General features: G+C 34.4%; 2 protein-coding genes across 2 annotated transcripts; both read left to right on the top strand.

Moving 5' to 3' along the window:
* The first annotated feature begins 1,678 nt into the window (after positions 1-1,678).
* LOC103501738 (probable CCR4-associated factor 1 homolog 11) lies at positions 1,679-2,887 on the top strand. The gene has a single exon (XM_008465416.3). It carries the CDS (start codon positions 1,970-1,972, stop codon positions 2,813-2,815), a length of 846 nt encoding a protein of 281 aa, XP_008463638.1. The 5' UTR covers positions 1,679-1,969; the 3' UTR covers positions 2,816-2,887.
* A 9,301-nt stretch (positions 2,888-12,188) lies between these two features.
* Positions 12,189-13,120, top strand: LOC103501739 (transcription repressor OFP6). The gene has a single exon (XM_008465417.3). It carries the CDS (start codon positions 12,333-12,335, stop codon positions 12,843-12,845), a length of 513 nt encoding a protein of 170 aa, XP_008463639.1. The 5' UTR covers positions 12,189-12,332; the 3' UTR covers positions 12,846-13,120.
* Positions 13,121-14,073: the final 953 nt, after the last annotated feature.

The raw sequence follows: 14,073 nt of genomic DNA, 5'->3' as shown, positions 1-14,073 counted from the left end.
AAGCATTAAAAAAGAACTTCATGACCTTCAATCCTTTAGATGAAGGAATTTGCGAAATCATTTAGGAATGGCGTTCGATTACATTGGATGAGTTAAGATGAAATCAATTTGACACACTTAATTCTTTTAGAAGAAACCACCAGCCAACAAACACAATTCATGAAATACAAATTCACCAAGGGAAAAACTATATTATATCTTAGAGAGAGTTTAGAGTTTTATAAGACTTCCCTTCCACTCTATCAGCCATGTATTAAAGATCTAAGAGTATGAACCTAAGAAATTTCATTCAAAAAAGGAAAAAATTTTCAAAATATTTACCAACTCGATCAACTGTCAAGGTCGAGTAGTTTTTGTTGATAAGATTCACAGATTTAGAACTCTGAGGAGTTTTCATTCTCCATATTTATTCTCCAAATTTGTTGCAAAACAAGGATTATCCCAAAATTGTTGATCCGTCTAAAAGATTTGGTCCATTCACCTTTGTAAAGTTAAAAAAAAAACTTGGTCCCTTCACCCTCGTAAATTCCTCACGTGGAAGTCGACTACAAACGAAGGTTATGGATCTTTTTTTCAAAATATGTCGTTTGGTATAATTAATTTTCAAACGTGAATTCCCTATTTTCAAGATAGATCTTTGTGCAGGTAAAGTACACATTTATTCCTTCAGGTTTGGTGTTAAGATACATTTTAGTGCTGATTCCAAATGATCCATAACCTTACTTTAATGTAAGGAAACGAAATGTGATTAGATAGTTAAGTGATGATGGAGGCAGACGACTAGTTAGTTCATTACACAACTTGGCATTTGATTGAACCTAAAATCACTTTCTTCCTCTGTGTACTTTTCTACCTTCCAATTTTACCCATTACATCTTCTTCAATTTCTTGAGATTTTCTTCAATTTTCTGTTGGTATTGTAGGAACCGTAATCTTCAATGGCGGCTAAATCTTTCTCCTTTTTGTAATTCCACACAAGTAACATTCAATTAAGCAAAAATAATATGTTAGGTCATTCAATATAATACCCATAAATAAACATTGTGGTTAGAAAACAGAGTAAAAAAGATGGGTCATTGATTAAGAGACTGGATGCAATTGAGTAGAGAGGATTTTGCAAGTATTGATTTGAGATTTGTGTAGTACGACCAAGACCTACCTCACGACAAGCTGTAGAAGAAACAAAGCTCTTGAAAATGTAGAAGAAAAGGAGCAAAAAAAACAAAAGCTAGTCGTGAAGAAGAGTTTAAATTGAATAAAGCAAATGAAGAGGATGGATAGCCGAGAAATGGTTGAAGAAGAAAGTTTGTTGGGGTTTTATTTGGAACATTTTTATTATTTTGAACTGTTGTATTTTTCTAATTTAAGTTAGGTTAGGACCATAAAAATCTCATAGTTTAGGGGTCAAATAAAAAAGAATAATCGAGTAAAAGTATACAATTTGTGTTTAAAATAAAGGTGAAGGGAGGGATTGAGGTAGACGGAAATCGGCCATCACGTTCACAATTGTTCGTTTACTATTATTAATTAGGAAACCCCCAAATAAAACGTAACGTAAGAAGAAAAGTAGGGCCCACTGCCTAAATTTATACCCCTCACCTCCACTACTCCAAAACACATCCTTCATTATTATATTTAAATTTTCAATTAAAGAAACAAACATTTAAAAAGGCAGAACCCAATTTAGACCGAGTCGACTCGCTTACTCTGTGAGTCAAGGACTAATCTCAAAAACGCGTTGAATCAAATACTCTGAACCTTACTACTACTCCCTATCCTCCCACTTTCCTTTTATATTCCTTTTCCTTTTTCATTCCTATATTAATCTCTCATCTCTTCTTCTTCTTTTCCATCCGTATTCCTTCAATTCTCTCACTACTTCAATTCTACTTCTTCTTCTTTTTTTTTCTTTTTTTAAAAAAAAAAACAATATAACTTAATTTAATTTAAATTTTCATCATATTCAGCCATGCTTATCCACGATCTCAACATCAACCACCAATCCATCCACAAACCCATCCAAATTCGTGAAGTTTGGGCTTCCAATCTCGATTCCGAATTTCGTTTGATCAGCGATCTCATCGATCGATTCCCTTGCGTTTCAATGGACACGGAGTTCCCCGGAGTCATCTTCCCCCAACAAACCAAACCCAAATTTCCAAATCACCCCTCCTATCACTACCAATTCCTCAAATCCAACGTCGACGTCCTCCATCTCATCCAGATCGGAATCACTCTCTCCGATTCTGACGGAAACTTGCCGGATCTGGGAACCGGCGACACCCGATTTATCTGGGAGTTCAACTTTAAGGACTTCGACGTGGCGCGTGACCCCCACGCTCCGGACTCCATCGAGCTTCTCCGCCGTCAGGGCATCGACTTCGAGAGGAACCGAGAGGAAGGGATCGATTCGTCACGCTTCGCGGAGTTGATGATGTCATCGGGACTCGTCTGTAACGAGTCAGTGAGTTGGGTGACGTTTCACAGTGCCTATGATTTTGGGTATTTGGTTAAGATTTTAACCCAGCAAAAGCTTCCGAAAGGGTTAGAAGAATTCCTCGGCGTCGTTAGGGTTTTCTTCGGGGATAACGTGTACGATATGAAGTACATGATGCGGTTCTGCCAGAGTCTATACGGGGGTTTGGACCGGATAGCGAAAACTATGAATGTGAACCGGGCGGTGGGAAAGTGCCATCAAGCCGGGTCAGATAGCTTGCTGACGTGGCATGCCTTTCAAAAGATGAGAGATACTTTTTTTGTAGAGAATGAAATGCACAAACATGCTGGGGTTTTGTACGGTTTAGAGGTCTTCTAATCTAAATCTAAAAATGTACCGTAAATAAATTTAATTTTAAAATTATATACCCATATATTATTTGTTTTCTTATTTATTTATTTTCTAAATAGTTGGCCCATTTTCCATTTTTTTATTTAATTTGAAATGTAAAGTGTATGGAAGGGTGGGAAGGTAATCTTAATTCAAAATATAATTACATAATAAGTAAATATTATAGGGCTGGCTTTGGTAACCGTTATGGGTTCATACAATGCTGCATCTAAACACTCATCTTCCTAAATCTCTAACTTACCTATTTCTCAAATATCTTCCTAATTTTTCATCCCTTACAATTACCTTATACACATTTGAATTTCTATACTTTCAAATTTCCCTTTTCTCTTATTTAGCTTTTACCATTACAATTATATCTAAATTATCTTTCCTTTTATGGGTTTCTTCAACAATATAAAAAAACGACAAAATATTTACACTATACAACAATTCTAAAAATGGAAAAAGCCCAAAGGCCAACCATGTAAAATACCAAAAAATGACCCGTCAACCACGCCATCAAGGTTATTTGGGATACTAAATTTTTTCACGATTTTTTTAATTACACGATTGTTTACTTTTTTTTATACGATTGTTTTTTTTTTTCCAATATTCTTTATACATGATCTTTTATTTTTTTTACACTGATCGTTTACTTTTTTTTAAAATGATCGTTTACATTTGACTACTCTAATCTAAATGATTTTTTTTCAAGATTCTTTATACACAATCTTTTATTTTTTTTACACGATCGTTTACTTTTTTTTTCTCGATCATTTACATTTGACTACTTCAATCTAAATGATTTTTTTTCAAGGTTCTTTATATATGATCTTTATTTTTTTTTACACGATTGTTTATTTTTTTACACGATAGTTTACATTTGGCTACTCCAATCTAAATGAATTTTTTCAAGATTCTTTATACAGGATATTTTAGATTTTGCTATTTTTTGTACACGACGTAAAAAAAAGGAAAAGAAGAAAAACAATAGAAAGAAATCGCAGCAAAAAAAAAAAAAGAGGAAAAGTAGAAAGACGATGGAAAAGCTAAAAAAAAGAAGAAAATAAGAAAAACGATAAAAAGATTAAACGACGTAAATAAAGAATTGAAAAATAAGTAGATGATGGAAAGAAAATTGCAGAAAAAAATAGGAAAGAAGAAAGACGAAATCACAGGAGGAAGATGATGAAAGAAATAGTAGGAGGAAGACGAATGACGAAGAAGAAAAGAAAGATGGAAGGACAAATCTGAAATATTTAAAAATGGCTAACTTTATGTGCTTTGTTATACGAGTCGTAAATAATTTGGTGTTTTGTTATATTTATATAAATTTTCTTTCTTTTATCTTCGTTATTCTTAGATCACAATTATCCTTTTTTTAAAAAAAAAAAACCTTTTTCTTCCCAAATGTTGAATTAAAATCTACCTTTTTTATTCTTGGCCAAATTAAGGAGTAAGAATAATTCGAATAACTCGACAATTCTGACTATCCAACTCATATTATAAAAGTTGGGTTTGATCTTGTATTAATGGTTGGAAGTTATATATATATATATATAATATATATATATATATATATAGTTACTTTACAAAGGTCTCACTTCTTCTAATCTTATAAGGAAATTATGTTAGAATTGACTTATGGGCTTTGGCCCAAATAGTAAAGTTGAGTATTTTGTCCCACATTGATAATCTTTAAAGTGGAAAGTGAACATATATTCATAAACCTTCAAAGCATATTCAAATAAAGTTGTTGGTGATAGTATAACCATGTCACCACATGCGTGTTGCCGTTTGTTTGGCCAAATGGGTGGGCTCAGGTAATTGTGATAAAGGGATTTAGTTTTTTTATTACCTTATACTTTGGTAATTTACCTTATCCCTTATTACTTTTCATAATGTACATGGACACCTGTAAATCGTTTACACAGTCATGACCGGTCCGATTTTTATGTTTAACGTGCGCACGTTCATTTTGTTCAACGCGCATCAGAAGTTCGCTCCCTACCTTAACATTACGACGTTCACTCTCCTCCACTCTCTACCTCCTTCACTTCTCTATAAATGGAGGAATCTCATTTGGTTTCTACACACAAAAACGTTCTTCCGATTCCTCTTCTCTTATTTCGTCTCTTATTTGGCTTTCCTCTCCACGTTCTGGTCATTTACACACGGTTTTTGTCTCTATTCCCTGTTCCGACGAGTGCACGTCAGTACTAGGAAGCTTTGTTAACCTTGGAGAGCAACCGACATCACGATTAGTACCACGGTCAGCTGAACTTGCTTTCAGGACAGTGGTTCGTCACTGCACATCAATTGTCTTGATCGATAGTCTTAAATTTTCAACAATCTGAAAGCAATCATGTCGATCAAGACCTCCAAAAAAATTCTACCCGACCTGTCCAAGCTAGAGCCACTTGACAGAATAAACTACCGTCGTTGGTTCCAAAAATTATTGATATTTTTTAGCAGCTAAAAGTCGACTACGTCCTTACCACCGATCTGCCTTCTGATCCTCCAGCTACCACTTCAGCACCTTTTGATCCAGAATCGTCCACAGGATCTTCCGCTACTATCGCTGACCAAGTGAAGAAGGACCTAATGATCGATCTTAATAAGTATGCAAAGGACAACAAGATTATTCGTGGGCATCTGTTGAACCATATGTCAGATCCGATGTTCGACCTGTTCATAGCTCAAAAATCTGTCAAGGACATCTAGAGCACCTTGAAATCTTGGTATGGAGGAGATGATGCTAAACGAAAAAAAATATGTTTTTGGAAAGTGGCTGCAGTTCTAGATGATAGACGACAAGCCAGTTGTGGAACAAATACATGAGTACGAGAACCTGGTAGCAAACATTCTATCTGAAGGCTTGAAGATGTGTGAAGTACTTCAAGCAAATGTCCTGCTGGAGAGGTTTCCTCCATCATGGAATGACTACCGTAATCACCTCAAGCACAAGAAGAAGGATCTGAAACTTCAGGACTGATCAGTCACATGCGTATAGAAGAAGCCAACAGACTGAAAGATAAGTTTGCCTCTAAAAATTTAAATTCAGTTAATGCTAACTTAGTTGAATCTTCTGTTGTAAACAGAGACAAGACCAAGCAGGATAAGGGACATGAGGGGAAAAACTCAGAGAAAAGATAGTTCAAGGCTCCTAGGGGACAAATCAAGAAGAATAAGCTAGTTTGTTATGTATGCGAAAAAGAATAACACAAATCATACCGGTGTAACCAAAGGAAAGGGAGACCAAACCAGAAACCAACACCTCAAGCCAATCTAGCAAAACAAGACGATGAGGTCATAGCAATTGTTGTAAAGGTCAACCTGATAGAAAACAAGACTAACTGGATTCTTGATACTGGAGCCTCGAGACACTTCTGCACCAATCAAGAACTTCTCCATGACTACGGAGATACTACAAATGGAGAATATGTATTCATGGGGAACTTAGCCACTACAGAAGTAATCGGGAAAGCGAAGGTTATTTTAAAGTTAACTTCTGGAAAATCTCTATCTCTTAATAATGTTCTATATGTCTCTTCCCTACATAGGAACCTAGTGTTTGGGAGTCTGTTGAATCGGGCAGGGCTTAAGATTGTAGTGGAAGGTGGCAAGGTTGTCCTCACCAAAAATGAAAAATTTGTTAGTAAGGGGTATCTATCCAATGGTCTGTTTGTACTTAACACTGTTTCCATGAATGTAAATGTTTCTTGTTTTGCCTACATAGTTGAATCTGTTAATTTATGGTATGACAGACTAGGAGATGTGAACTTTGTATCAGTTAGGAAGCTTGAAGACTTAAGACTTATCAATACTTCTGAATCGCATGAAACTGGTAAATGCCTATTTGTGGAGAAAGTAAGTTCTATAAGAAACCTTTCAAACCAGTTGAATCTAGAAGTACTAATCTATTAGAATTAATACACTCTGATCTGACGGATTTTAAAAACACTACTAGTAGAGGTGGTAAAAATTACTATGTATCTTTTGTTGATGATTTTTCTAGATCTACTAAGATCTATTTAATAAAAACAAAAGATGAAGCTGGTAGTATGTTTTTAAAATTTAAAGTAAATCTGAAAATTAATTAGGAAAAAAGATAAAAAGATTAAGATCAGATAGAGGTAATGAGTATTCTGATAAAACTCTTAACGATTTTTATGAGTCAAATGGTATTGTTCATGAATTTACTACTCCTTACTCACCGCAACAAAATGGCATAACAGAATGGAAAAATAGAATAACTATTAAAGAAATGATGAATGTCATGTTGTTAAGCTCTGGTCTACCTGATAATATGTGGGGGGAAGTTGTGTTGTCTGCGCGTTTTGTCCTTAACAGGGTTCCCCACAAAAGGCTAGATAAAACTCCCTATGAACTCTGGAAAAGACATACACCAAATCTCTCATATTTTAAGGTTTGGGGATGTTTGGCTAAGATACCATTTCTTGCATTGAATAAATCTACGGTAGGGTATAAAACCTTTGACTGTGCATTTATTGGCTATGCTCAAAATAGTGCTTCATATAGGTTTATGTGTTTAAATGATAAAACTATAAATGAATCTAGGAATGCATAATTTTTTGAGAATGTGTTTCCATTAAAGCAATCTCTGTATTTTCCCTACCTATCTAGAAATATGTATAATCCTGAAAATCCCTTAAATGTTAGTGAAACACTTGTTACTGAAACTGCTAATACTTCAAACTTAGGATGTGAATTAGAACCTAAGAGAAGTAAAAGATAGAGAACTGAGAAAAGTTTTGGTCCAGACTTCATAAGCAGCTTTATAGTGGAAAGGCACGATGAAATTGATTGTAATTTCACAAACTTGTTTTTAATAGATGATGATCCTAAAACTTACGAAGAAGCCCTGAACTCTGTGGAGTCCAGTATGTGGAAAGAGACCATTAAAAGTGAATTGGATTCACTGGTCATGAATCAAACATGGGACTTAGTAGACCTTCCAAAGAGAAGCAAGCCAATTAGGTTTAAGTGGATCTTCAAAAGAAAAACAAAACCAAATGGGTCAATAGAAAGATACAAGGCTAGATTAGTGGTCGTAGGGTATACTCAAAAGCAAGGTATTAACTACTTTGACACATATTCCCCTGTAACTAAGATAACCACAATTAGAGCCTTAATTGGATTAGTTGCCATAAATGGTCTTCTTATTCACCAAATGGACGTAAAATTTCTGGCCAAGAAAACAATGTGTATAAACTTATAAAATCTCTATATGGCCTTAAGCAAGCTCCTAAGCAGTGGTATGAAAAGTTTAATAATACTTTGATAAAGAATGGATTTAAAGTAAATTCCTCAGATACGTGTGTTTATTCAAAGTTGTTTGAAGCTGATTGCATATTAATATGTCTATATGTTGATGACATGTTAATTTTTGGAACAAGCATGAAGTTGATAAATGATACTAAGTTGTTCCTTTCATCACACTTTGAAATGAAAGACCTAGAAGAACCAGACGTAATTATTGGTGTTAAAATTAGGAAAATTAAAACTGGTCTGTCCCTGTGTCAATCTCACCACGTGGAGAAAATACTAAAGAAATTTGACTCATTTGATGTTTCTCCAGTAAGAACTCCCTATGATGCTAGTAAACATCTTAAGAAGAATAAAGGAGATAATGTGTCTCAACCTAAATATGCAAAGATCATAGGCAGTGTTATGTATTTAATGAATTATACTAGACCTGATATTGCATATGTTGTCAATAGATTTAGTAGATATACACATAATCCTGATAGATACCACTAGGATGTTTTACGCCATCTATTGAGATATCTTAAAGGGACATTAAATCAATGTTTGCACTTTAACAAATTTCCTGCTATACTAGAAGGATATTGTGATGCAAACTGGGTCACAGACAATGATGAGGTTAAGTCTACTAATGGGTATGTATTTTTACTTGGGGGTGGAGCAATATCTTGAAAGTCTACGAAACAGACTTGTATAGATAGATCCACTATGGAATCCAAGTTTATAGCATTAGACTTGGCAGGACAGGAGGCTGAGTGGATCAAAAGCCTACTAGGAGATGTACCATTGTGGGGGACATTTGTGCCTATGTCCATACAATGTGATTCACAAGTTGCCATATGTATTGCCAAGAACAATGTTTATAATGGCAAAAGTAGACATATACGTCTTAGGCATGCAGTAGTAAAACAACTGCTGAAGGAAGGAACTATTTCCTTAGAATTTGTTCGATCTGAGAAGAACCTGGCTGATCCTTTAACCAAAAGACTAACAAGGAAAATGATTCTAGATTCCTCAATGAACATGGGCCTAAAGCTCTTTAAGATCCATAGCACTTGGTAATTGGGTGGTCTGTTGCGATAAACTTGATGGTCCATAATGTTAGAATTTATGTCCTAAAACTCGTAGTTTGTAGTTTAAATTATATTGTATTCAATAAAGTGTTTATTGAGGATTTATTAGTGAAAATAGAATACTATAATCTTGAATTCAATAAATTAAGGTCTAGAGGCTATCTAATGTAGACTTGAACTTTATGTAGAAAAATAAACTTGGATCAAGTTCGAGTATATAGCCCAAACGGTCTATAGTGAATGAATAAGGTTGGGCGCCTATTATGGAAATATTGTGAATGCGGCCCGCTTTGTAGTTAGTACAAACGAAGTGATCCTAAATCGTTCATGTAGAGACATGAAAGTGAGGGCATCCTATGTAAAGAGTTTACATAAGACTGGAACTAAGAGATAGTCACTTTTAAGTTATAACATCGTTAATTATATAAACTGACTATTTCGATTATGATGACCTAGGTAACTTAATCTTAATCCTGAGCTAACTATGAACTTCTATTCAAACGGTATTATCCTTATATCTGCATGGGTGAGGGCAGCTCAATGGTGTTAGCCCAATAAGCCTCCCATTTTAGGGGTAAATCGAGTGGATAACTAGGGACATAGGGTGCAAGACGGAAATCACTCCTACTCGCTTTAAGGTTAGTAGATAGGTTGTTCTCTAAGGACTGAATCTAAGTCTTGAACAAGGGTCCTACTCTCTTATTGGCCCGAGAGGGATTCGGTTTATAGGTTGGACCTTAAACCAATTGTTCAATAGTGGATTAGTGGGACTTAAGGAACAAGATGTAGCATCGGGGATAAAACGGTATTTTGACCCAGTCGAAGTTATGACCAACTTGTGGAGGATTAACTTACTGATCATGGTTATATCAGATGGACAAAAATATATCTATAGTGAGAAGAGTGCAACTACGAGACTTTAGTGGAATGTCTCGTTAGTTAACAAATTTTAATTAGCTTTTCTAAAAGGATTTAGCCATTTAATCTCAAATCATTGGAGCCCATGATCTATAGGTCCATTAGGTTCCCCTACTAGCTTATACGGAATTAACTTAGAATAATATGTTGGAATAATTCGAATTGTTCGAATTATGTAAAGAGAGAGAAACTGACAACTACATGTGATATAGTCATCAGTTATAGCTTTATGCAAGAGCTTTATGTTTAAATATAATTTAATATTAAAAATATGAATAGAGATTCATATTCGAAAGCTCGAAATTAATGGAAATGGTCAAAGTTGTAAAAAGACAAAATATTGACTTTTGACTTGAAAAGTCAAACTTTGACCCAGTTTATATTCAAATGTGATTTGAATTTGGAAAAAATAAATGCGGATTCATATTCAGGAGGTTGGAATTAGTCAAGATGGACAAAATGATAAAAAGTAAAAATGTTGACTTTTGACTTAAAAAGTCAAAGTTTGACTTTGACTAGAATGGTCAAATGACCATTTTGCCTCTTAACCAAAGTTAGTGGAAAAATCCAACATTTTGTTGGATAATTCCACTAACTCTTAGTGGGCTTTGTGGAAGCTTATGGTGATGACACCAAGCTCACCAAGAGAAAATGGAATGGTGATTAATTTCACTAAATGTTAGTGAAATGCTAGGTGTTAAGATTTTGGCCAACTAATTACATACAATTTTGCATGTAATTAGGTTATAAATAGTTCTCTTTTCAAATTGGAAAAGAATTTTTGGTCATTTGTTTTTCAAAATCTTTTATGTTTCCTCTCTTCAAAAATTAAACATATCTCAACCTAATTCCCTCCAATTTTTCCACATCTCTCTCTAATTCCTTCAATTAACGGGTCCCACAACCCGATTCTTAGTCTGGAGATTGGCTAGTGGAGGTCTGATTCGAGTTCGTTAGAAGATTTGGAGAAGTCAAAAAAAGCTTCAAAAGTATGTTTTCTTTGAACCCTAACTAGTGTAATTAGGGTTGTGTGTTTAATGCATGTTAATCACTAAATTAAGTTTAGTTGCAATTAGAATAAATTTTGATCCTGTTTTTTGCTGCGAATGCTTGTATCCATCACATATCCATTGTGTGGACAGTCCTTAAATGGACTTGATGGATGATACAAAGACCTTTGTTGGGTCTATAGTTGGTATGGATAATGTTGAAGTCTCCATAGCTCTTTTTGAATGGTTTGATTTGCCAAACTTGATGGAGTAAAAAATCGACAATGAAAGTGGGGCCGCCTTCTATGAAAGAGTTTAAAGGTCTCTTTCTAAAGCTCTCACGTTGACCCGAGGTTCATTCTATGTGTATGACCATAAAGGCACAATCTACATTGCAAAAGCAAAAATCGTAGCTAGGGATAGAGCATGTTGTAAGGGTCTCAACCAGTGTTATAAAGAGTTCAAGATACAATTCACTCTCTCTAACAAGGTTGTTGCCTTACTTCACTACACATCAATTCAAATCTTCGAATATTGGTGTCTAAGCTTAATATCTCTTCTATGCCCAGAACAAATTCCAATTAAATCTCATTCTTCTTTGCCTATCTGGTAACTTTGCTGCTACAGTCATTTGTGGGAGATTGTTAGAAATGACTTATGGGCTTTGGCCAAAATAGCAAAGTTGAGTACTTTGTCCCACATTGATAATCTTTGGAGTGGGAAGTGGGCATATATTTTTAAACCTTCAAAGGGGATTTCAAACTAAGTTGGTGGTGTAGTATAACCCTATCATCACACCTGCGTCTACGAATATCCACACGATAGGTTATATATAATAAAAACAGAAAAGATATTAACTTTTAAAATGAATTTATGTAGTATAATAATTGATTGTAGTGTCTTATAAATTTTCTTCATCTCTCACCCCCACTCTTCTAATCTCTCCTACCTTAATATTTATCCATACCCATAATCCAAAACACTTATTTATTTGAATTTATGTATAAAATTAAGATAAGGGAGAGAGGGAAAGAAAAGATAATTGACTTTACCAACTAAAAAATATTATTATGATTGATTGATTAATTAAAAAAAAAAAATAGTGCAGTCGAGGGTACGCCAATCTCTACAACCTTTCAACTTATTTTTATACGACACGAATTTGAATATATACAACTTTTATCATTCAACTACAAAAGCCTAAACCATACACCAAAACCCACTCTCTCAATTATGTCTAACATCCGCAAGAACAAGTTTTTTACAACCATTTTCTCCTCCACCGCCGGCTGTGGCCGCTGTCAAAAGCCAAAACTCTCTGACATCGTCCAACCTAACAAGAAACCCCCCACCACCATCGTCAGACGCTCCTCTTCAAGCTCCAGCACTGATCACAATGGCACCTTCTCTCTCGACGAAGACTACAGCTCCGCTTCCAAATCCACCGGATCCCAAAGCCCGGTGGCTATTCTCATCTGCGACAGCATAGCGGTCGAGAAGGATTCCGACGACCCATACGAGGATTTTCGGCGATCGATGGTTCAGATGATAGTCGAGAAGAGAATTTACTCTCCCAACGGGCTTCAAGAGCTTCTCAATTGCTTCCTCCATCTCAATTCTCCTTACCACCATGAAATAATCCTCAAAGCTTTCACTCAAATTTCAAATGAGTTTGAATCATCCCACCGTCTTTGGAATATCTCTAATGATAATGAGTGGAAACCGCGGTCCGCCGGTGAAGGTTGATGGATAGATATCACGTGGGAAGGCATGTGAGGGCATTGAATTGGTCACATGAAAGATGGAGGAGGGAAGTGGAGGGCGAGGGTAGAATGGTCATTTCATGTAGAGTTAGGTCAATGGTTTAATGCTGCTTTCTCTCATTGTAGATTTGGATTTTTTTTTTAATTTTTTTTTTAATTTACTTTTTGAATCAATTCCTTTTTCTTTTTTCTACTTTCTCTTAGTTGTAAATTGAAAAGATAGCATTATATATAATAGGGTTATGTTTTCTTCAATAATGATACCTTTCCTTCTCATCACTTTAACAATATTGGTAAAGAGATTGAAGGGAAGCTAATATTTATTTCTTAATATCTTTTCTTTTCTTGCACTGTTATACACATTTTTTTTTATTTTTTTTTTAAAGGTTAATGACGGATATTTATTTCAAAATTATGATAATTTTATTCAAAAATATTATTTATAAATAGATAGGTTAACCGATCTCACTTCTTCTAATTTTTTTAAATTTATGTTCTTTTTTTTTTTTTCTTTATTGTTTCACATATAGAGAAAATAAAGAGATGTATTTTAACTAAAAAGTAAACCTTAGCATTTTGAAATCAAATGGTAACTAATTGGGCAAAGTTTGGAAATGAGTTTACATATAAAGTGGATTTTTCAATTTAAAAAACTGTGAGATGAGACTGCTTAACAATTAGATGTTCAACATATACTTCTTTTCTAACAAAAGTAGAAGCAAATAAAAAGGAAAAAAAAATCAGTTCAAAATAGAATAGAGGCATTGCACGCTGGCCCTAACTATAAGGAAAAGGAGTAAATAACAAACTTGTAATAATTAATAAATGAATGGTAAAATACACTTTTGGTCTTAGAAAATTTGGAAAGCAAGTCTCCTCTTTAATGTGTGAATAATTATTCTAAATGGTCCAATCCCTCAATTGACCTAACAACTTGTTGATTCGATTGTCAAATGTTGATGTCTAATTTACTTGTAAGTTTACTCTAAAATGCTTTTCAATGATAACTCACTTTTTACTGGTAAAAGTTAATTTGTAGCCACAAGTTAAAAGAAAATGTCTTGAAATTCTAATGTTAACAACATGATCGTTGAAAGTTTAGTGTCACCTGAGTGATGCTACTAAATATTAAGAATAGTTACGAAATATACAAGTAAAATAATTATTTTTCACAAAATTAGAAATTGAATTTATCCCAAAATTTAGGATAT

The sequence above is a fragment of the Cucumis melo genome, chromosome 12 (genome assembly GCF_025177605.1).
Source record: "Cucumis melo cultivar AY chromosome 12, USDA_Cmelo_AY_1.0, whole genome shotgun sequence".
NCBI classification, from domain to species: domain Eukaryota; kingdom Viridiplantae; phylum Streptophyta; class Magnoliopsida; order Cucurbitales; family Cucurbitaceae; genus Cucumis; species Cucumis melo.
This window is presented reverse-complemented; position numbering and strand designations above follow the sequence as displayed.

Bases quoted from the DNA above. Each gene is read 5' to 3' on its own strand.
- LOC103501738 (XM_008465416.3), top strand. From the start codon at position 1,970: ATGCTTATCCACGATCTCAACATCAACCACCAATCCATCCACAAACCC.
- LOC103501739 (XM_008465417.3), top strand. From the start codon at position 12,333: ATGTCTAACATCCGCAAGAACAAGTTTTTTACAACCATTTTCTCCTCC.